General features: G+C 46.8%; 1 protein-coding gene across 3 annotated transcripts in view; it reads right to left on the bottom strand.

Annotated features, from left to right (window-relative positions):
* Window positions 1-22,907, bottom strand: part of Gask1a (golgi associated kinase 1A) — a 57,100-nt gene extending 34,193 nt beyond the window's left edge. The window contains exon 1 of one of the 3 annotated variants that reach the window (XM_058576603.1): window positions 22,335-22,907. In XM_058576603.1, coding sequence (XP_058432586.1) covers window positions 22,335-22,337 — 3 coding nt within the window. In that variant the 5' untranslated portion in view covers window positions 22,338-22,907. The remainder of the gene's footprint in view (window positions 1-22,334) is intronic. The other 2 variants (XM_046437668.2, XM_046437667.2) reach the window with 2 other exon arrangements.
* Window positions 22,908-24,989: the final 2,082 nt, after the last annotated feature.

Here is a 24,989-nt window from a genome sequence, read left to right as displayed (position 1 = left end):
AGCCATGGCACCCCTGGAAGACTGTCCTTCAGGAAGATTCAGACTAAATAAACTGTGCTTGGAACCTGAGATGAAAAAAATAAATTCTTACCTTTTCCTACAGATAGGTGGTGGTAGACTCAGTGGGATCAAGGGACCCTGAAGTGAGTAGGTTCGTGGGTATTTCCTGACAACTATGTGGCATAGAGCTCATTCCAGACAGATGGCTTCAGGCTGAAGTTGATTAGGGAGGAAGTATAAGCAGTCATGTCTGGGAACACATGTCACCATCTTGGAGACATGAAAGTAACCCCCCTCAGGAGACTCTAGGACATTGCCTGTAGCTAGCATTGCCAAGCTCAATTCCTCTATTGCTGGCACAGGTGTTAGAAGACCTAGAAATAATTGGATCTGTCTCTTCATGATTATATGAGCTAAGACTTTCTAATGAGGAAAGAGTCATCACTCACTTTGGCAACTGAGGAAACTGAGGCACAGACAGTTTCAGTCACTTTCTCATGGCCTTATATCTAAGTCTAGAAGCTGGACTCAAGCTCCAATCTGGCTTCTTCCATCTGTATACTAACTGGATTTTTGTCCCTACTATTATAAAAGACTCAAAGAACAAAAGTTGTTTCCCCTCTCCCTCCCTTCTCCCCCCAATGAGTAAGCAAACCTGCAGAGCTGAAACATAGTTCTTCCTGTCCCAGGAGGAAAAAAAAGGGGTGGGGAGGACTTTGCCTTCAAAAGCCAAACAAGTTCTGGAGACAAATTGAGCTGGGTCATCTAACTGATCCTGGGTCACGTAGAGGAGGACAGGCTCAGAGGCAGATACTGGACTCAGAGAAGCAATGCTGTTGTTATGGTCTAAATATGAGCCCCCCCCCCCAAAAAAAAGTTCACATGTGAGACAATGCAAGAGGTGAAATGATTAGGTTATGATAGCTTTAACCTCATCAGTGGATTAATCCACTGATAGATTAACTAGGTGGTAATTGTAGGAAGGTAAGGGTATGGCTGGAGGAAGTAGGTCACTGGGGACGTGCCTTTGGGGTTTATATTTTGTCTCTGGTGAGTGGAGCTCTCTCTTTTCTTCCTGGTTTCCATGTCCTGAGCCGCTTTCCTGTAGCAGGCCCTCCTGCCATGATGTTGTTTATCACCTTGGGCCCAGAGCTATGGAATTGGCCAACCATGGTCTGAATCTCCGAAACTGTGAGCCAAAATAAAATTTTCCTCTTATAAAATGTTCTTGTCAGGTCTTTTGGTCACAGTGACACAACGCTAAAACAAAAATTCTGTTGTTCAGCCAAAACTGGTGATTTAAGCACATGCTATTCCTTGTCTTGCCCCTGAAGTCTTGTGAAATGGCAGCAAAGCATTCTTTTTTTTTTTTTTTCCCGCCTGTGATGCTGGGAATTGATCCCAGGGCCTCATGTACTCTACCACTGAGCTATAACCTAGCCCAAGCATTTTTATTCTAAGTGACAAACCCTGAAGGACAATGAGAAAAGAGAGAAGGCAAACAAGAAAAATTTAGGAAGCTGGAAAGAGGTGAATGAGTGGGGACAACCTTAGCAGATCCACAAAAGTGAATCCTAAACTGGAAGACAGAAGCTCAAGACACCACGACTTATATCACAGAAGCCACCTACTGATCAAGGTGCCTCTGATGAGGGTAGTGAAGATGAATCAAAACAAACAAACAGCGGATTGGTTGGAAGTCTACCTAATAAGCTAGACACCCTGATCTCTTGTTCTGTATTGGCAAGTTGGACAACATCCATCAAAAACTGGGGGTTTGTTCTATGAGACTGAAAGCCAGAATACTGGGGGAACGAGGCTCAGCTATGAGCCAGTATTCTCTAACTCTGACCCATTCAACAGAAATATAATGTAAACCATATCTGATATTAAAATTTTTCTAGTAGCCACATTTTAAAATTACAAAAAAAACCATAGGAAATTGATCTAAATATATATATTTTTATCTAACTCAACATATCCAAAACATTATCATTTCAACATGTTGCCAACATAAAACCTCTTAATTACATATTTCGCAATGCTTATAATAAGTCTTTGAAGTGTGTGTTAGTCAGCTTTTCAATGCAGTGACCAAAATACTTGACAAGAACAACTCAGAAGAGAAAAATTCTACTTTGGCTCATGGTTTCAGAGAATTCAGTGCATGGTCAATTGACCCCATGGCTCTGGGTCTGAGATGAGGCAGAACCTCATGGTGGAAGGGTGTGGCAGAGGAAAGCTGTTCAATTCATGGCAGCCAGGGAAGTGAAGAGAAATAGAAAGGGAGGGAGAGAAGATAAACCTTTCCATGGCATTCCTCCAACTACATGCCACTTCTCAGTAGTCCATCCAGCTATCAATGGATTAATTCATCTGTGAATTAATTCACTGATTTTTATCAGAGCCCTCATGATCTAACCATTGCCTAAAAGCCCCATCTCTAAATCTTGCTACACTGGGGACAATGCTTTCAAAACAGGAGCTTTGGAGGGACATTCCAGATTCACACCATAACAAAGTCCAGTGTGAATCTCACACATACAGCACATCTCAATGCAGACTAGCATATGGCTGGTGGCTACCATATTGAACAGCACAGCTCCACACCAAGGCAGAGATCCTTGGAGCCCAGAGGGTGTGGAGAAATGCTGTTTTAAAGGATAAACTGTACCAGTGCGAATATAAACACAAACAAAAAGGCAAGCAGGTACTCATGACAGTTGAGTACAACTTTTGGGAAAGTCAGATTCTAAATATATCAAATTAGGCAAAAATTAAGTGTAGAGCCAAATTACTCTTGGAAAATAACCCTTAAAAAAGAGATTGGTAAACCCATCCATTTCCCCTGAGTCTTAGAACAGATACTGAATCTTCTATAGCAACAAAATGAAACTAGATTTGGAAAATTCTTATGGTAGACTCAGTCTCCAACATTGTAGTCTTGTAAAATAAGCAACATCATCTAATGAGGGATTCTGGGAAGAAGAACATTTGAATGCAGATCTACCCAGTTCCATTCATAATTGACCAGATTTCCAATCAACAAGTTTTCCATGTTATGTAGTTTCTAGCAACAAAAAGCATCTAAAAGGAAGGGAGGGTAGGAGTAGAATGTGGTAGGGGGTCAGGAACATGCCTCATGTGCCCAGGAAGCCATGGGGAGGCAGAACCCCAGGTGGGAGAGAGGGGAGGTGAGGAGAGGCAGCAGCCAGATACCTGGCATCTGCAGGATAAGAGGAAGGGGCGAACCAAAGATCCAAATGACAGGAAGCCTCCCCAGCTCTCAGAAATTCCTTCTCCAAAGTAAGCTTGACCCACTTCTCATTGGCTACAGAAACAGAAAAAGTACCTTTAGCCCCAGAGGCCTCCAATGCCAGCACTGTAATCATGCCCTCAGAAGTCCACCTGTTCTGACCCTCACCTTTTTCTTCTTCACCACCCATGGTTTCTCACTGAGCTCCTAGAGAAATTAAGTGCTCTAGAAGTTACCAACTCTCCTTGAATTTCAGGATTTTTGTATTTTGTTTTGTTTGGGTTTTTTTGTAATTTTTTTTTTTTGGGGGGGGGTACTGTGGATTGATTCCAGGGGCACTTAAACACTGAGTCACATCCCCAGCCTTTTTATGTTTTTATTTTGAGACAGAGTCTTGCTAAGTTTCTTAGGGTCTCACTAAGTTTCTTAGGGCCTGTCAGGGGCTAGAAGGAAGTCCTCCTTCAAAGAATAGTCTGCATTTACAAGAAACAGCTCCCTGGGAGACATCCTGCCTGGGAGACACCCTGCAGCCATCTATCTCCCTGAGACATCCTGCGGTTATCTCACTTTGTGCAGACATCCAGCAACTGCCCATAAGAGAGCTTCCCCATCCCCAGCATATAAATACCCCTGTGTGAACAATAAAAGTTTGCAGCTTGATCAGAATTCCTGTCTTGCTGTCATCCTTTGTGTCTCTTGTGCCTTCATTCCTCCCCATCTAGGTTCGCTGCCCTCATTGATGTGTCCTGCTGGTCGGGACAAGGGCCTCGCTAAGTTGCTGAGGCTACCTTTGAACTTGGGATCCTCCTGCCTCAGCCTCCCAAATCCCTGGGATTACAAGCATGCACCACCACACCCTGCTCAGTTATCTTATGAAAGGGGCAAAGCCAATCAACACCAGCCCTTATCTTCAGCTCTGTATTTGAAAATAAATAAGCAGGTACCCCACCTCATCCACACACTTGCTAAAGGCTGTGCAAGCCCACTGAGCACAGAACAATATTTCTTAACATCTGGCGCTTCTTCCTCTGTTCTGGTGAGGCCAAGTCCATTTCAGGCTTGATATAACCACATGCTGTTTGGGTTAAATGCATCCAGTATTAGAAGGAATGATCCCCTTCCTGGACTATGTATGGCAAAGTTCTCCCAAGAAAAGCAGGAGCTGGAAGGCTGTTGCTCCTTTCTCACATCATGAAGTAGAACCTGTTACGATGCCTGACCCAGGGCAGGCTAACTAGCCCACACTACGAGGTCTCTGGTCAGAGTGCTGACAAGGTGAAGATCTGGTCCTGGGTATCCCCAGCATTGGAGCCTCTCGTAACGGTGTATCTGGTGGACAGGGCCAGGGCAAAGGTGGAAGAGGACAAAAAGACCCCAGGAAAGAGCACTCTTCCTAGGCACATGGGGGCACAACTCCCTCTTCCTTCCTATGACAGGTACATAGGCCCCTCCACCAGATCATGATAGTGCTGTGAGGGCCTCCAAAACCATAAAATTCTCCCTGTCCTCAAAAAAAAAGTACAATTTAGTTGAGGGGGAAAGGTCAGGAAAAAGACTTAACTAACAGGTGGGAGAAATTCATTGTCACTGTCCTTCATGCCCCATCCTACCCCCCCCCAAAAAAAAAAAAAACTAAAATTAAATCGATCATAATCTCAGCCACTGGTTGAATGATTACACAGTTAATTCCATGGAGCACCATGCCAAAACAACTCATCTAAGAAGGATAGCATTTTCAAAGTATTAATGGACTTGTCCTGTTTGCCTTCCAAGAACCTTATCCATCCACCTGGGAGTGTTACAGAGGATTGTGACAAAGACATGTTAAGAGTTCCACCAAGAGCACGTTTATCTTCTGGCATGTGACATGGAATTATGTGGAAATGCATGGCTTTGTGCACATGGCTGCTGTCTTGAGGGAAAATTCTCCAGATTCTTTCATCTCTCTCTCTTCAGCATCAAGGGCCAAGCCTAGAGAATCTCATTTATTTTGCCCAGGGCCACCAGTTTGAGACTCTGACTTACACAATCTTTAAGTTTCTTCCACTTGTAAGACGGGGCTCCCTGTCTTTCCACAGAAGAACTTGGCTGAAGAGTGAAAATCTAGCCCTGGAAGTGGAAGAACACCATAGTTGTTTCTTCAATATCTCATAACTAGTGATTTTCCTTATTTTTGGTAGATGCAAGTAGGAAAGCAATGAAGAAGTCACATTGGTCTCACCTGCCCCCTAGGAGCACATGACGCCAGCCCAATCTCAATGGCAGGCAAGCTGTTGAAGGGGTAAGTAATTCATGATCCTCAAAGCAGAGGCTGGGTGACCCCCACCATTAACTGAACAATGCCTCCAAAAGATATCCAGGCCCTTATCCCTGGACCTATGTTACTCCATCTAAAAAAAGAGATTTTGCAGCTATGATACGATTAAGGATCTTGAGATGGAGAGACCATCCTGGACTACCTGGTGGCTCCAAGTGAAAATGACAAGTGTCCTTAGAAGAGGGAAAAGGATGACAGAAGAGGAGAAGGCGATCTAGTGATGGAAGCAAGATCAGAATAGTGGTCTCTGAAGGGGGCACAAGTCAGGCATATAGGCAGCTACTGGAAGCTGGAAAAGGCAAGGAAAAGAATTACCCCCTAGTGCCACCAGGAGGAGTCAGACCTTCTCACACCTTCAGCCCAGTGACTCTGATTTTGGACTTCCAGCCAGAACCATCAGAAAACAAATTTACATTGTTTTGAGCCACTAAATGTGTGTTCATTTGTTACAGCAGCAATAGGATACTAATACAACCTCCTACCCTGGCTGCTGTGGACTAACCACCTGGCTTTCTTTAAGATATCTGTCCACTGCAGGAGTTCCTAAGCCACAGGGTTCCATAAGGTCCATAACTGGCACACCCCACTTTGGGAACCTGAGTTTTGCATTAGTGTGGGCAGTTGGGAAGCAGCCACTGGAACACCGATAGACACCCCCTCCCTCTAAACCTGCCCAGAAGGAAGAGTGGGGAGGAGAGCAGGGTTGGTGCTGACAGCTGGGCCCAGGACTGGCATCTGAGCACCTTCACTCTGGGGTACTCACTCATCTTGGAGAGGAAGCACCATGTGCACTAGCTGGGTCCCAAAGAGGGACTATACATTGGCAGGGAGGCATGGTGACTTGACAATGCAAACGCATGCATTTGCCTTCTAAACTTGCTTCATTATGGGACCTGAGCCAAGTTCCAGAAGGGAGACATTAAAATGAGAGAAGAGTTCAAACAAGTTGTCACATTGTGGTTAGGATTTATTAGTGGTGTCTGGGTCATTACCTGAATTTTTTTTAAGTGTAGGAAAAGGAAGAAAGAAAAGAGGGAAAAAATGTCATGGAGCATTATTTCATGAAATTTTACTTTCATTTATCTATGCACATGCACAAGCATGTGTGTGTGTGAGTGTGTTCATGCACACACTAGGTCACAATGTAAAATGCATTCTATGCACATTAGTAGAAAAAAAATGCCAAAGCTAATGGGTGAAATGACACAGTTGTGACAGTCAAGAAACAGGTTTTGCCCAGCCTGTGTATTCTAAGAAAGCTGACACTGAATGGAAAGTCCCCACACCCAAGTCTGAGCATAGAGACCACCTCAGCACCAGCTATGATGACAGGGGTGATATCAGGTGAACTCACCCCGGTAAACCCCAGGTTAGCACCAAGGTCACAGGGAAGAGGGGTGAGCAGTGGGGAGGAAGACCCACCAGGAAGAGGGCCACCCACACAAGACTGTGCCCATCATACCAGAAGACAGAAGGAAGAGACTGTCCCTCACATTGTTTCTAGGGAGGACACCCAGGATGGGTGCTGTAACTCTTCATTTCTAAAATGATGGAAATAATTGCACCCACCTCCTATGGTTGATGCAAATGATTAATGAGCATGTTAGTCAGCTTTTTGTCACTGTGACCAATATCCCCTACAAGAATATCTTAGAAGAGGAAAGGTTGGTTTGGGGCTCACATTTTCACAGGTTCAGTGCATGGTCAGCTGATTCCATTGCTCTGGGCTTGAGGTGACGCAGAACATCATGGGATAAGGGCATGGGAGGAAAATTGGTCAGCTCATGGCAGCCAGGAAGCAGAGAGAGAAAGAGGAAGAGACAGAAAGAGAGAGAGAGAAACTAGAGACAAAATAGAGTCCAAGGTTATGCCCCTAGTGACCTACTTCTTCACACCACAGCCTAGCTGCATATATAGTTTCCAACCAGACAGTCCTTTCAAATTATTAATCCATCAAATTGATTAATCCACTGATTAGGGTACAGCTCTCATAATCTAATCATTCACTCCTGAACATTGACTAACACATGAGCTTTGGGTGGAGGGATACTTCATATCCAAATGATAATAAGTTAATGTGTAAAAACTCTGTAAGAGTCACAGGACCATTGTAACCATTCAAAATATGACAGCTACCATTATTAACATCATGCCACTGAGAATGAACTAGGACAAAGAGCAAACTAGGCGCATGCACGCGCGCACGCACACACACACACACACACACACACACACGCGCGCGCGCGCACGCGCGCGCACCAGGACTGAGCTTTACTGGAGACAGGTCTCCTTTGCTGGCCTTGACCCCTCCCTCCTCCACCCCTTCTCCTGCACCCTCCCCGTTCTTCAGAAGTAGTTAGCAGCAGTATGCTTGCTGGGAAGTAAATACCCACAGGAGCAGCCCTCCGCCCCTGACAGACAGGAATTGGTAGACCCCTGGTGGAGCATGACTCCGACCTGGGGCATATTCTACATGGTCTCCCAGAAGTCTCCACAAGACCCTGCCCCAGCTGTCCATAGCAACCACCTGCTCACCCACATGCCGGCCCCAGCTACCTCTCCTGTCTCACTTCCTCCCTCCTGATGTCTCCCACAGACCTACTCACACTGAAATAGTGGTCTCAAGGTCTCCCCCTGAGGAAGCCCTTAGAAGAGGACACAACTTTATGGCAATGATGCTAATTGAATTATAACTGTCAAACACTTAAAATTTCTCCACTCATAGTAGATGTTCAATAAATGTCAACAAAGAGCAGAAAGAAGAGGAGGATTCCTCCCCTGGGCAGCTGTCATGTGAGGCATAGGTGGGGAAGAGTCTGTCCACTGAGTCACAGCAGCCCTTGGTAAAAGGCCCTTGGGAGGTACAATTTTGGAAAAGAATGTGTTGTTTTGCAATCTGAAGAATCTCACCAATTCTGTGGATCCCACATCTATCCTTCTTTCTCTCCACCCCACCTGCTCCCACCCCACCCCCGCCATAGAAGCTTGTACACATAATGACGCTCACTTGCAAATTCAAGCCAAAAGGGAGCCCCACAGAGCAGGGAGCAGAGGCCAGAGGTGGGCCCAGCAAGACTGGCTGAGGGCCTTCTCACTCCCAGATCTGGCAACTTGATCCCAGGCCCCCCTCGCCAATCCCCAGACACATCACACACTAAATGACTTCTCTGTGAGTTTCTGAAAGGAACTTGCAGATGTTACCCAAGTCTGGGTTGCAGAAGGTGAAGGGTGAGGTGGGCAGGAAAGGAAAACTCCCCATCTCCCACCCAATCCAGGGAGCCCCAGCTATGGGATTGCCCCTGGGCCCCCACACAGAGGGACATTATTCCAGCCTGAGCTCAGTCCTGCCCGCCTGCTCAGCTGGGAGGGGACATGGAATGTGCTGCGCTGGCCCTTCACACATGCTGCCAGATCTCTGCTCCTGGAACAGAGGGACCTACTTGTCATCAGAAAGACAAACAGTCTCTCAGGGTTTGTACACATTTTCCAGGGAGGCCACAAGTCCTCAGGCTCAGCATGGACAGCCCAAGGCCCACAGGGTACAGGCTGAGCCAGGAAATGAGAACCCTGAATCTAAAATGTCCCAGAGAGCCCCACTGAAACCCTGATCTGCTCACAGTGAATGTAGTTGTTAATAACACGAGAGCCAGCCTGCCTGGGCACCAAGCCCAACTCCCCTGCGCCCTTGCTGTGTGACCTTGGGTCTTGGTGTCTTCATCTGTACACTGGGGATGATAACAGTACCTTGTAGGGGGGGGTCTATTTGACCATTCATTGAGCAGATGTTCCCTGAGATAAATATTGTTCCCAGGAAGGAGCGATGCACTACAAACAAAACAGACCAAAGTCCTCCCCTTATGGTGGCGCAATTCTGATGGGATAACAATGTTATTTGTCACTCATAAAAATAAAGTCACTCAACTAAGTACATGAGAGTTATATGAGCTATTGTAGATGAAGCCTTCACAAGAGAGCCTGCTACATGGTTAAGTTTCATCAATGTTAGCTGTTGCTAACCTCGTTACCATTACTATAACGGGGATTTTCTAGCAATGCCATGGGATTGGCTCTGGGGCAGAGATCCTGGGCTGAGAACCAATGCCCTATAGGTGCGAATGTTAACCCTCTGCCGCTCCTGAGATGAGGAGTTAGAGGAGTGTCCCTCATCTCCTGGGCCTTAGCTGCTTGCTCTCCTCCAGCCTCTACGTTGATTATAGGTTGGGGCTTTGCGGCTCAATCCATAGTTGAATTAGCATTTTGTTCCAGTTCACAAGAGCACCAGTGTGGGAACATGCAGGCCAGATGGAATTTGGGAGACCCTGTCATTTGTTGGAAATTTTCTCTGGCTGCCTTCGTATTAAGAGCTACACATTTTGCTTTCAGGCCGGAAAGTGGAACTGAGGCCAGAGGGGATAGGGATTGTGGCTAAAAAAAACAATAAAACAGGTTTTTCTCTGGGTTGCTCTTTTCCAGCCTTCCAGAGATTCTACTCTCTGGCTGCTCTGAGGCCAAGATACAGAGACGAGTGGAGGAGGGGGCTCTGTATCTTTCATCCGCCCTCCCCTCTGAACAAATTGGTGACAAGGGAGGAGGCAGAGTCGATCAGGGAGGCCTCAGGACCGAATGCACCTCTCTCTTTGCCTTAAGTCTATCTCAGTCTCCAACAAGTCTATGGACTGCTATAGACCTAGAGGAGACTTTGTAAATCAGATCCATGGGCCAAATGTGGCCTGTAGGTATGTTTTATTTGACCTAAAGTGTTGTAAATATATTTGAGCTAATGTATAAAATCTAGGATATTTTACATAAAAATTCAGATTTCCAGCTTTCCTCGGAAAGGGGGAACTTCAGCCACGTTTTGAGCATGGCTTCCTGCATGGCTGGAGTAGAACATGGCTTCCTCTCTCAATGACACAACACTGCAGTTCACCCCAGGCCCCACCCCTCCATATTGTCCCCCAGCACCAAGGTGCCTTGGCATCTCATTTGCTTTATTGTTCTTACAGAAGATGAAAACTTCTCTGATCACTGTTCGGTTAAACTTGGATTGTTTTAAACTGTGGTCAGTCTACTTCATTCACCTTTGCCAGCAGCCCGAGCTCCGTTAGCACCTCAATTTCCATCTCTTATTCCAGGGCTGCACCGGTCCAACATGAGAGCCACTAGCCACAGGGTACAATTTACATAGGAATGCCTTGAAATTAAACACTTCCATATCTGGCCCCACCAGTCACATTTCAAGAGCTCAAGGGCCACCTGTGAGTCGTAGCTACTCTGTTGACCTCATAGGATAGAATATTTCATCAGCTGAGAAAGTTATATCAGTCAACTCTGGAGAGATTTAAATGTGAGACATGGAAGGCTACCAAGCAATCGGAACAATTGTTGCACACATCCTTGGCCTTCTACACTATGCTGGGCACTGTGGGGGGAAGTGATATGCACTGGGACTGCTGCCTCCCAGGAACTCCCTAATTAAGGAGAGAGCCATAACTAAAGACGAGAGGCTCTGGAAAGTGTCCTGTGGGCATCACGGGGACCCTCTTGAAGGCAGGGAAGAAAAGCAGGCTTCTGTGTCCATAACACAAAGAAAACGCGGTTTCTCTACTGCCACTGCCCTCACGGCCCAGTCCCAGACAGAAACTCTCAGGCCTCCAGAAATGGGAGCTCCCTCGGCACCTCGCAGAAGGTGTTTAGATGACAGGGGCTCAGCCCCACATGTGCCAGTGCACAGGGTCAAGTCCGGCTTCAGAGCTCCTCCTTCTTAGGAATGCCTCCTTCCAACACTGGCTTCCCCATCCCCAACCTCCTCTGTGGGAATGTCCTCTTCCCAGGCTTCCCCATATCCGAATAAGGCCCCTACTCCAGGTCCCCCTGCTCCAGCCTTACCCTTCCCTGTCTATCTACCCAAGATGCTCCTGGGACCCAGACCCTCTGGGAGACCCTCTACTCAACAAACTGATTCCAAAGATATTTACATTTAATAGATAATCTCTAATGAAAAGGCTCCATCCAAGTGGGAGGATTTGGAGGTGAACTGATTGAGAAGAGCATCACATTTATGGTTGAAGGGCTTCAGACTTGAGGACTGCACGACTTGGCCATTACTCAACCTCACTGGGCCTATATTTATTGATTTCTAATGTTCCCAGTCTGAATATTTGAGGGGATTCAATGGGATTGTGAGAGAGAAAGCAAGAAAGCCCAGGGCTTATGATATGGTTGTTTTGATGTTGTTAGAATAATACAAGTTATATACACAGTATGTCGTTCTCACTATTGAGGGGAAATTCTCTTCTAATTAGCAACACATGCTAGAATTTTGCTGGAGATTATTTTTAATGACCCCGGAGTGGAGGCTGGGGAAAGACTTTTAGGCAAAATGGACTTTGGGTATCCCCAACAACTGGATCACACTGATAGGTACCATACAAAAGCAGGACTTCTAGATTTTAATACCAAAGATGCTTCTGACCATTTGGTAAAGCTGTGGACCCGTCTCAGGATGCTATGTTAAAATGTATAAAATGAATGACAGGATAACAAAGGTAATCACTGACACTGAAACATGACAACTAAAATCTTCTAAAGTACAAATCTGTGATCTGATCATATATGGGCTCCTCTACCAAAACATTAAATAACACAGTCGATCAGCACATCTCGTAACAAATGTACTTTCAAGGTAGTGATGTGTGAAGACTATATTTCAAAATGTCTGTATTTCCACCATAATGATACAATGACAAAAAACAGGTTCCCACATTCATTATTGAAGAAATACTGAATTTCAGTTAGAGAAATTCAGTATCTAGTATATAGAGAGAATAAAGATGTTAATTGTTCTTCAATCAAGTTTAGGGTTCCCCTGAGTAGTATTCATGGACCCCCAGGTCATGAACCATTGTACTAGGCCCTGGAGCTCTCCCCCTTGCTCCAATTCCATCTTTCTCTAGTTCACAGTGCTGATCTTGATAGCAGATACTCCCCACCAAAACGCCTTCTGTGTGGGAGCTAAAGTCCCAGGCTTCCCCACTCCTGCTCCCCCTGGTGCACTGAAGGACCCAAGGGCAGTCCTGGAGGCCCAGGTCTTGCTGTGTCTCCAGCCCTGTCTGCCATCTAAGTTCAATGTCCACAGCTCAGTGCTCCAGGCTGCAAAATACTGTGCAAGGCCCTTCACGCTCAGATGGCATGGAGCATAAGGCTCCACAAGGAGGCAGTGTTCTGCAAAGGAAACCGAGGCTGAGAGGTAAAAGATTCACTGACCTGCCCCAGGTGGGAAGCAGGGTTTGAATTCAGTTCTGATTATAACCCACCTTCTGAGCCCTTCACGCTCTACTAAGGTACTGTGACAATTAGTCTAAACCTAGTCATATTGGGCCACTGCCTGGGGGGAAAGAATGTGTTAATGAGAAGCCAGAAGCTTCTAGTCACAAGGAAGTGACTAGACAGGGTGTCGCTGCCCAGCCAGACATCAGCACTCTCTCTGCAAGGAGAGGGAAGATTCTAACTAGAGTTTCAAGGGAGAATGCTCTGAAAGAAAGGAACACAACAGCACCTTTGTAGATGCAATAGGATATGGGCCACCAGGAGAAGTGGGGGTTGCGGGGGTGTGAGTGTCATGGCTAACCTTACAGCCAACTTGGACCAAAGCCAGCAGCCAGTGGCCGGATGTGGAGGTGGGGGTTGGAGGGAGCACTGTGCCATCCAGGAGAGAGTCCTGCTGGTAGCCAGTCCCTGAGTGGGGTCCAAGCCCCCAGGAGCACACACTGAGCTCTGTGTGGACAGATGACAGAGCAGCTCTGTCCTGGAGGAAGAGGTGTGCATGTCCTGCCCACCTTCCACCCAGCACAGGGACAGACAACCAATGGTCCATTCACTGGCCACCCCAGCCTCAAGCCCTCAATTGCCTGCAGTCTCTACCTCCTCTGGTCCCAGGCAGCCAGGTGGTATGACCCACAGCCCCCACCACAGCCCAGGCACAGCATGAGCCTGGGTCCCACCCTCCTAACCTTCTGAACAGCTCACCTTACAGCAGGCCACTGTGATCCCACATAGCACCTCTGCAGCCGCTATGTGAGTGTATGTGTGAGGGTATGTGTGTCAGTGTGAGCATGTGGTTGTATGTGACGGTGTGGAGTGAGTGTGTGAGAGAGCAGGCCTCTGTAGAGGCTGTGAATAAGCTGAGATACAAGCAAGAAAAAGAGATGGGTGGTAGAGAAGCCCCCAGACCCCACATGACACCCTCACAAGTTCAAAGCCAGCATCGGCAAAAGCGAGACGCTAAGCAACTCAGTGAGACCCTGTCTCTAAATAAAATACAAAGCAGGGCTGGGGATGTGGCTCAGTGATCAAGTGCCCTTGAGTTCAATCCCTGGTACTCCCTACCCCCCAAAAAAGGCAGAATCATGTCAACAGAACAAGACCCTGACCCACAGAACAATGGGCCTGGACCACAGAGCAACACTGGTGGACACAGAATATCACATCTAAGGCCCAGTCAGGGCACTGACTATGCCTGGTCCCTTCCCTACCCAGACCTGGGGCTCCTCATTCCCTTTTCAATGCTCTTACATGACCTGGGCACTTGCAGGCATATGCCTCTCCCATAAGTAAACTTAGTTAATTTGGGTTCTCTTTATACCCCCTCCCTCCACTATAAACAACTGCGACCACTGACCCAGGAGCAGCCAGAGAGCAGCACTCTGAGAAGCTGGTGGGGAGCTCCCTCCAAGAGCACATGGGACCCACCAGCAGGCTCTACTGTGGACACACCGCTCAGAGACTCCTCCAAAGAGACCCAAAAGCAGGTGGGACTTTCCACAACAAGCAGAGATTGCTTTTATCACTAAAAAAAAAAAAGCAGCAAAGAAGATAAAACAAGAGATTTTCAAAATACTATCAGGTCTCAAAAGTCTCAAAAATGGCCATGTGCATTGGTACATGCCTGTAATCCCAGTGACTTGGGAGCCTGAGGCAAGAGAATTGCGAGTTCAAAGCCAGCCTCAGCAACTTAATGAGGCCCTGGCTCAAAAGACAAAATAAAAAGGGCTGCGGATGGAGCTCAGCGGAAAAGCACCCCTGAGTTCAATCCCCTGTACCAAAATGAGTAAATAAATAAATAAAAGTTTCAAACGGGTTCCTCTATAATTAGAGAAGCAGTAATATTCAAAAAACAAGTTTTTAAAATTCTACAACTCTATATTCACACACATTCTCTCGCACACACACACACACACACACAAAATGCATTAACATGAACCCTGAAAGAGAAATCCAGACAGACAGAATGGAGGCCTAGAGGGACAAGATGGCCCAGACCAGAGCACAGCAAGTGGGAGGACAGGCCCCTCCCCAGGACACACCTCCTCTGAGTTTTATACAAAACATTCCTTGCTCCCTCCACAAGGTGCTCCCCCTCCCCACCTGGCAGTGACAGGTTCTCACATGAGCCCTGGGCCTGGTGTTCATTCATCTCCTTTGGGGAAAAAGACAAAGGCAATTATAGATTCTGCACTTCTTGAAATTATGACTCTGATGTTGCCGATTTGACTGTCTTCCCTTTCCACCTCAAAGGCATCAAGAGCTTTTATAGGTACTAAGGCAACTTTTTAAATCCTTACACATATATCTTGAGAATTTCCTAGTGCCCAGTGCATTAGAAGTCACCTCACAGCATTGGAGCAAAACCAGCCTGGCAGAGCCAAGACCACCACTGGAAAGAGCCAGAACTGTCTGCTGATCATGCCTCCCCAGCAGGCCTACAGGGCTCTTCCTGAGCACAAGAGAGGCGGCACAGGCAGCCCTCGCCAGCCAGACCTGCAGAAACACCACTGCTCCACCAAAGGCTGACACCACTGACGAACTCCAGCTCAGATCACTATACCCAGCACAGCCCAGAGCCCCTGCCACATGGCCCACGCACAGGCTGCAAAGGCCACCTGCTGCTCCCACGGTGCCCCCAGGTGAAAGGCCCTTCATAGAGCCAGTCTCGTCCTGGGCCTCCCTCTTTCCATCACACATCCATCATCTGGGACTCCTCTCTTTGTTTACCACTCCCTGTCTGTCATCTAGCCCTAGCCATTCTGCTGTATTTGACCAGTCTTTGGCTGATGGCATTTCTAGAAAAATTGCTACCCGACTTGGCTCCTAAACACAGAACCACGAACCTGCTGCCCCAGCCAAGATAGGAGTATTTGAATTCTCCAGATGGTTCTGGAAGAGGCTGTTTGCTCATTGCAAGCAAACACCCTCCAAAGCCAAACAAAAACTGCCCACAAGTAAATAGCATGTGACACAGTCCTTTCCCACGGCCACTTAGCAGAAACCCAAGCATCAGAGAAGCTGGGTTAGAAGAGGAGTAGCAGCCACTGCCCCTGCCTGGCCTCTAGCAGGGCTGGTTGGCAGGGTCTGGAGGCCAGGAGGAAGGGAACCAGCTGGATGTATGGTCCAGTGGAGGCATCAGACATCACAGGCAAGGCCACGCAGGTGACATATGCAACCCTGTACTCACTTATTATTAGGATTGTCTCCATCCTACTCTTCTGATTATAAAGACAATATGAACAAAGTCAATTCAGAGGACTGAGGGAGAGATACCACTTCCTTTTAAGAATAACTTAATAGCCAGATGCAATGGTACAGTGTTTTGGGAGGCTGAAACAGGAGGATCACTAGTTCAAGGTCAGCCTTGGTAACTTAGCAAGATCCTGTCTCAAAATATTTTTTTAAAAAAAAGCTTTCAAAAAGCTGAGGGGTGCAGAGCTCCCCTGGATTCAAATCCCAGTACTGAAAAAAAAAAAAAAAAGAATAACCTAATAATCTACTTCATAGAATTCAAATGATAAGTTATTTTTAAAAGAAGCTACTTCTATATTATATCATAATTATTTTTGGGGGGTGGTCCTGGGGATTGAACCCCGGGGCAGGAGAGGGGACTTTATCACTGAGCTGTATCCCCAGCACTTCTCTTTAATTGTGATGCAAGATCATGCTAAGTTGTTGAGGCTGTCCTTAAACTTCTTTCCTCCTGCCTCAGCCTCCTGGTTGCTGGGATTACAGGTATGTGCCACTGTGCCTGGCTATATCATAATTACTTCTAAGTATGATAGTTAAGAGACAACAAAAGATAAATAAAAATGAAGATGGTGAAAGATGGCAGAAAGCCACATACTCAGAAGCTGAGATTACCAAAGGCTGCAGCTTCTCCTGCCCAAATATCCCTCTTACCTTTTGCCTATGGGCCACCTGAGTCACTCCCCAGACACCCCACTCCTTTCAGTAACCCTTCCTCCCAGTCCTAAAACTACTCTCCAAAATGCAAACACAGTCTTATCTCTCCAAGCTCAAAAACCTTTCCACTGCCTGCTCTGTCTTCAGGACAATAACACAAATACCTAACTCAGTGGAGAGACCTCCTCCCACATCCAAGAACTAGGCTCTGTCCACAGTCCCATCTCCCAGAGGTTCCCTTGTGGTCTTCCCTAGTCCCTTCCAGACAACTTTTTTTTTTTTTCCAATTTGCTATATATGACAGCAGAATGCATTACAATTCATATTACACAGACAGCACAATTTTTCATATCTCTGGTTGTACACCCTTTCAGAGGAGCTTTTAACAGTTCACTTTTTTTCTCCGGGGCAAAATGAACATGCTGTTTCATCTGCTAGAGGGCTTTCCACTCCTCTTTTGATTATATTGTCTTTTAATCTACATATAGTAAGGCTAAACTTCTGTGTGTACGGTTCTTTGAGTTTCGATATACAGACTGATTCATGCATCCGCCACCACAATCAGAACCCAACATTTCCATCCCTCCAAAAATCTTTGTACTGGCCCTTTGCAATCACAGCCTCCCCATCCCTAACCCCTGCAACCACTGATCTGTTCTGCATCTCTATAGTTTTGCCTCGTCTACAATGCTGTATACATGGAAACACACAGAAAAAGCTTTTAAGTTTACCACCGTTTATTTATCCAGTCCACAGTAGAGGAGCATATGGGATTTGGGTTGTTTCTAATTTGGGGCAATTATGAGTAAAGCCATGATAACTATTTGCATCCAGGGTTTTGTGTAGACATATGTTTTCATTCCTCTTGCATAAATGCCTAGGAACAAGATTGCTGGGTTATCTGATAAGTGCATGCTTAACTTCATAATAAACTTTATAATAAACTATAGCTCAGCAGTGGAGTACTTTGCATGTGCTAGTCTGTGGTTTAATTCTCAGTCATGGGTGTGTGGGGGGGAGATAGTGAGTTGGCTGGGCATAGCAGTGGTGCCTGCCTATAATCCCAACTACTCTGGAGTAGTTAGCATGCACAAGGCCCTGGGTTCAATCACCAGCACCAGAAAGAAAAAAGAAAAAAAAAAACTGGCAAACTGTTTTCTCATGTGGCCGTATCATTGCCACACAGGGGAAACAATTCTTAGTGTACAGAGTTCCAGTTGCTCCACATCCTGACCAGCTCTTGATACTGTCAGGATGTTTTGTTTTGCTTTTTACCTATTATAATAGACGTATAATGGTTTTTCCTTTCTTCATTTGAAAAGATCCAGGTCATCCTCAAATACTCCCTGTCCTGGGGTCTCCCTGTGTCCCCACTCCTCTCAGTCTGGGTCCACCCTTCCTCTGTGTCCTCATCAGAACATTTAGTTCACAGGACTGAAACATTTTGTGCTTCCCTTTCTTCTAAACCAACCACCAGCTCCTGATCCCCATCCACACCCCCAGGCACCCACAGGTACCCATAGGCAGCCTCATTAGATTCTGCAGTCCCTGGGAGCAAGGCATGTGTTTTTTGTTTTTTGTTTTTTGTTTTTTGTTTTTTAATTTTTAAGGCATGTGTTTTTATTTTTTTATTTTCTGCCCCAGCACCACCTCAGGTTCAAGGTAGGCATTTCATGAATGAGTGAGTGAGTGAGTAAGTGAATGGCAAGGCAGCTGGGAATGAAGGGAGCATTAACGTATATTTACACATGGATTATAAATCCCCTTTTGTGGCCTTCTTAACACATCATGCAAGAATTCCAAAGCCTTTTGGGGGTAAGACCCAGCCCCTGCCCAAGGGAGCCCCTGTTCCTTCAAATCCAGTGGAGGCCTGGGACCAGCCTGAGGCCTTCAGTGTTTCCACACCTCCACATCCCCCTCCTCCCTACCTACCACTTTTAACCCCAGGACCCGACAGCTGCTGTCTTAAAGCCCATTTCTTCTTTTGCTCAGCAAGCAACTCTGAGCCACCAGGCAGAGTCCTGGGAAATAAGGCCAGACCCCAAGAGTAGGTGTGTATGGCTGGGGGATGGATTCCACACTCAGAAAGGCATCTGGGGATTATCCACAAATCAAGGTTTCCATCTTTACTTCAGGCCAGCTGGTCCTTTGCATGCAGGCCTGTGCACGTGCAGGGACAACGTAGGAATTGCATCCCAAACTTTCCTGGTGGGAACATTTTAGCAGTCACTCAAAAAATGACCCAAGTAAAGATAGCCCCCTGTCACTCTCAGCACCCAAGCCCTGAAGAAAACTGATGCTCTGTGTCTACTTGTAGTTCAGTGGGGAGTTGGACTGGGTCTTCCAGGCCTATCCTGAGGGTTCATCATCTTCTTTGAGACCTAATTACAGTATGTTTCTCTCACTGGTTCCTGATATAAGTAAGGAACTAATTTCTTTGCGTGGCCTATTTCCACCCCTCTTGCCCAGCCACCGATTTGTGGACCAACCCCTGCTCAGTTTGGTGGTCTGCTTAGGGGGTGGGAGATTGTTAAAGAGCCTCTGCTCCAGCCCAGCCCTACACAGAGCTGAGTGCATGCAGCAGGAAGTGCCCAAAGGAGAGAGAGGGAGAGGGAGAGGGAGAGGGAGAGGGAGAGGGAGAGGGAGAGAGAGAGAATCAAATTCTCTAAGCTCAGCAGCTGGATTTCAAGGTTCTCAACTCTTGATTCCAAAACTGGTTTAACCTCTTCTCCTGTTGATTCTGAGAACATCTGGGACTTATTCAGCTCGGGCAACTGCTAGGGCACCCAGACAGACCCAGGGCCTGCTGGGTCTGTGGGCTGTCCACTCCCAGGAAGCAGCATTCACAGCAGGACAAGCATCTCTGTAGACTGGGTTTCTCCTGCCTACCGAGAAGAGAGGCTGAAAGGAGCCAGACAACTATTGGGGGATTAAATCTGTTCTACTTGATCCACCCTGGAGAAGCATCCAGAAGCATGGACTGGCATTGAATGAAAAAGGCATTTTTTTTTTTTTTTACTTCTTTTAGGTTCAGACAAAAAAAAAAAATGCATGTGTCCCACAAGACTCCAACACATATCATCTATGGGGCACTAAGTGTTTTTGCTTCTATGATTCTATTTGCTCCCCATAACAATCCATTTTACAGATGAGTACTGAGGTTCAGAATAATGGACTGCTTTGCCAGAACTAGGCTATGACCTGCTTGGCACAAACCCTGGGCCTTTCCTCTACTGTTTACTACACCAATCCCACAACTAATATAAGCAGTCTGGGATGTCTGCGGAGCCTTCAAAGGAGTAGAGGAGGAGACTGGGTCCTCACTAACTCTGAGTGACCCCAAAGAGATTAAGACGGGATGGGGGCTCAGCTCCTCCCCCTCTGAATCTTAATCTCCAGGGATTTTTGGCTTTGGCTCTTCTCAAAAAGACTGGCCCATGTATGGGCTCCCCTGGGATCCCATCCTTGTGACTGCCCACCTGATCACATGCCCACATGACAGAGTAAAATGCCATACAAACTTCCACAACACACTCTCTGGGTCCTGGAAGGTGGTTACAATGGAATTCACCTGAGTTCCACTTTGCTGGATACTCAGATCCCCATTTCCACAATCAGGACGCTGGCCACACACTACTGAAAACAACCCCAAACTGGAAACCACTCATATTTCCCCCAAACAAGGAGCTAGTGACCAAAATCATGATGCTAAACATTAAAGGTGGGGTTATAAAGATTTCTTTAGAGATCTTCCAGACATGGAAACATGCTTTACTATGAATAAATACCAAGCAGATGCAAAATTGCACATTTGATAAAATCTCATCTCTTTAAAATAATATTCAAAAAGAGTAAGAAAGCCAGAGCAGTGGCACACACCTGTAATCCTAGCAGCATGGGAGACTGAGGCAGGAGGATTGCAGGTTCTGGAAGCCAGCCTCAGCTACTTAATGAGGCCCTAAGCAACTTAGCGAGACACTGTCTCAAAATAAAAAAATAAAAAGGCCTGGGGATGTATGTAGTTCAGTGGTTAAAGACCTCTGAGTTCAATACCCAGTCCAAAAAAAAAAGAAAAGTAGGAAACATGCCCAGTGATAATCATGGTACCGGCAGAAGTTGTATATATTGTATATTTTTTCAAAGATACAGAAGGAAAACATTTCTTTTTTTCCTGGTGCTCGGGATTGAACCTAGGGGCTTCATGTATAATAGGAAAGTGCTCTATCAGGAGCCACATCCCCAGCCCTAGTAGTAATAGCTTAATTTCTATCAGTCTTTTTTATCCAAGTTCAGAGCCCTTGGCATACATCAAATCTCCCACTACTGGTGCAAAGAAAGAAAATGGCAACTGTCTGAATCTTAGCTTTTGAAATATACACACCCAGCCCTGGCAGAAAACCACACCCACCTCCAGATGATCAAAAATGCCCCACAGGTCTTGCAATTCAGGTTCATTTTCTAAAAGACACTGAAGGTTTCCAAACTTTCAGCTTTATATTTCTAACCCACATTTCCCACCTTGTATACCTTGGATCAGTAATATGACGGCATAAAGGAATTACTGGATAAAGCATCTCAGATCCAGTATTGAGATATCCTTCTAAATTCCAGGCCCACAGCATCTCTGTGGAGCTCTAATGTGTCCTCGGTGAGCCTGAAGGGGAAGGGAAGGGAGGAGGGAGGACATAGAAACAGGGGAGCTCAGTGCACTCAGAAAACCAGGTGGGAACCACTGGTTTTCTGCCTGGCCAAATTCTCAAATGGTTTCTGGAAGTAGATCAAATCTGAGCCAGTCCTAGGGGGAGTCTCTTCCTTGGGTTTACCTAAGTGTTTTAGCTAAACTGCCTGGCCAAATTCTCAAAGGGTTTTTAATCTTTCCTTTTGTTGGTATCTCTGAGGTTTATCAGTCCACAGATCCAGCTTCATCAGTGACATCTCAGACTGACCAGTCTCCCACCTCTGCCCTAAACAGTCCTCTGACCAGCAGGTAGAGGGAGGTGGGGGCACTGAGAGCCAGGCGAGGAACCTTAGTAGAGCATCTACGTGGTAAAAAAGGAAAAAAGAAAAAAACAATAAGGCATTGTTTTTTAAATATGGACACACAGCTAAACTGTAGAAATATAATTCCATATTTAGAATTCACATGCATTTTCCAGAGAAAGCCTTGTGACTTCAAAGGCTTCTTGCCCATCGTCAGGAGCCTCGGATGCCATACAGAATATTTCCATTTCCCTTCTCTGTGGATTGGATGAAATTTGAGTAGCACTTCGTGTGGGTTATGGTTCAACCAACAAGTGTGAGTCCAAAAACAATGAAAGCCACCAAGGTGCTCCCAGCAAGGGAACCAGCAACTCTGACCTCTCCCAGTTCTGGGCAGAAAAGAAAACCGCCGGCGGCCCTTGCAACTTTCGGGGAATAACAGGCCCCAGAAGACAGCGCGGACTCGCCGCAGAGACAGTGTGCGCCCTAGAAACCACCTGTCCAGGTGCCCGCCCTACCCGCTGCGCGCACCCCCTTGGGCCATCCTACCATGTCCCTGCGGTGACTGGGCCAGTTCCTTCGCGCTCAGCCGCCTTGCAAACTCATCCCGCCACCTCCGGGCGGCCCCGGCGCCGTGGCTCTCCAGGCGTCCCAGGACACGCGGCTGCTGCACTCGGCTTGGGTTTCGCGTACTGAAGGTCCACACCTCTCTGGCGGCCAGGTGGCCCGGCGCCAACTCCCGGGCGTGCAATGAGTCCTGGGATGTTCAACGGGTGAAGAGCCAGGTGCTAACGCGGGATTTGTGCAGATGCCAATATCTGCAGTTCTGCCCTAGCCCTCCCGCACCCTGGAGCCTCCTAGATCTGCTGGGGACGCTTGCGGAGTTTGCAAAGTCACCGCTGCAAGTCCTGGCCCAGCACCCCCATTCCCCCCTGAAGTGAGGGAGGGGGAAGCTCCTTTCACAATAAGAGCCCTGCTCGGGGCTCAGCCAGCCACAGTTGCCGGGAATAGGGGCCCAGGTGCGGGGAAGGAAAGGGCTCCTCCCTGCCCGCCCGCAGGGTGAAGCGCCAAGCCTGCGAAGGCTCCTGGATGCGTCGCCCCAATCCCTCCTGTAAGGTGTGCGGATGCTTTATGAGCTTGCGACCGCCTGTCTGAGGTTCCCTCAAACCGCCTCTGCTGCAAAGCCTCGGAAAGACAAGTCTCTTTTATTGGCACCTCTTCGCCTGGTTTGGGCTCAGCTCCCAAGGGCGGTTTGGAAGAAAAATCCGTTGACCGCTTAAGGTCATTAACAATGAACAGATTTTCCTCTGGAGAAACTGGAGAACTAATCACTGTTACAGTTGCTGGAGTAAGAGGTGGATACGGTGACATTCTCCTCTTCGGATGTGTAGACCGTTCCTGCATGTCTCCTGAGTGGCCTACTTACTGCCCACCGTGGCACAATCAGGGCAGGACCCTAGGGTCTGCATGCTCCTTGTTGGAGAGAGCACTGCACTTGAGCTCTTAGCCCAGAACCAGGTTGGCTTCACTATTCACAGCTAGGTGGCTTTCAACTAGTCCCTGGACTTCCCTCCCTAGGTAGCCCAGTATTTTGAACTCAGGATTCTTAAGAACCTACAGGCAATGGGTGGGAGTAGGGGAAGAGTCAGCAGTAGGATGCCCTGAGAGAATCTGTGGACCAGCCTGAAAAATTACACTCCAAGATTGAAATTAACAGGAACATCACTAGATGACTAAAACTGACATCTTTCCAATAGTCCTCTGCCCCAGAATGATTGGAGGTCATCATTGACCATGGTGTTTCAAAAGGGAAACAAAGACCCAGAGGGTTCTCTTTGGTTACATATTGGGGCCAGGGCAGGGGAAGGGAAAGTAATCAGCCCTTAATGTTGCAGGTATCTTCTGTTCGTTATTTTATTCAATCATCACAAGCAATCCTAACAGAAAAAATTGATCTTTTTTTTTTGGGGGGGGGCAGATACCAGGAATTGAACTCAGGGACACTCAACCACTGAGCCACATCCCCAGCCCTATTTTGTATTTTATTTACAGACAGGGTCTCACTGAGTTGCTTAGCAGCCTCACGGTCACTGAGGCTGGCTTTGAACACGTGATCCTCCTGCCTCAGCCTCCCGAGCTGTTGGGATTATAGGCACGCACCACCAAGCCCGGCTTGATGATCATTTTATAAATGAAGAAACTGAGGATTAGGAGACTGAAATGACTTTCCTGAGGCCAGATATTAAGTGGTTTAGCAAACCCAAATCTAGAGTATAATGAAGAGGAAGATATTTTTAAGGCAAGAACAAAAGGCAGGATGCAGGTCTACAAACATCAGGACACAATTAAGAGGACAGAGAAGGTGCAAAGAATTAGATCTTCTGTCATTTCCATCCCCATCTCAGGGGTACCTCCCTGTGCTGAAGACAGGATCTTCTAGCAGAACCTCTCACCCCTGTGGGCTTTGCAACCCCATGAGGGTGAAAAAAAAAGTACAATTTTAAAGTTTTGACCCAGGCAGTTTTGTAAGAGGTGTAGACTTATGCCTGTAAGTCTAACTATTCTTTTCTTTCTTCCCCTCTTACCTTACCTCCTCCCCTCCCCTCCTCTCCTCCCTCTCTCTCCTTTCTTTTGAGACAGTAGTCTTCCTAAATTGTCCACTCTGGCCTTAAATTCCTGACCTTCTGAGTAGCTGGAACTATAGGTGTGTGCCACAGTGTTTGACTTAATTGTTTCATTCTAGAAAGCAAGATCTCCTTTAAACTGTTCCTGACCCACCTCATATCACGTAGATATCAAAGGGTCTCTTAGTTATATTGCAATGGAGATTTGGAAGGCCCTGTTTCCAAGTTGCTAATTTATGGTAGTCACTAGAGCTGTTTAATCAACACCTAACTCTCCACCTTTCGGACAATGGTTAGGATATGCTCTCTACCCCAATTGAAATTAGGTGTGGATATCTTTCTAGCTTTGGCCAAAGAGATGGGAAAGGAAGTGACATCAGTTCTGGTTGGAAGCTGTAAGAACCCAGGCATGATTGACCACATTCCTTCCTTTAGTCAGTGACTAAAAAGTATATGTCAAGGTGAAGCCTCCATCACCCTGGGTCTCTGGGTCCTCAGCTAAGCAACTTCCCCTCCACTGACTTCAGGTTCCTCATCTGACAAATAAGGAACATCAACCTTACCCAGCCCACCTCCCTGG

The sequence above is a fragment of the Marmota monax genome, unplaced genomic scaffold (genome assembly GCF_021218885.2).
Source record: "Marmota monax isolate L192 unplaced genomic scaffold, Marmota_monax_Labrador192_F-V1.1 WCK01_AAM20220418_F8-fsc00021, whole genome shotgun sequence".
NCBI classification, from domain to species: Eukaryota; Metazoa; Chordata; class Mammalia; order Rodentia; family Sciuridae; genus Marmota; species Marmota monax.
Note: the sequence above shows the minus strand (reverse complement) of the source record. Positions and strands in the feature narration are given on the sequence as shown.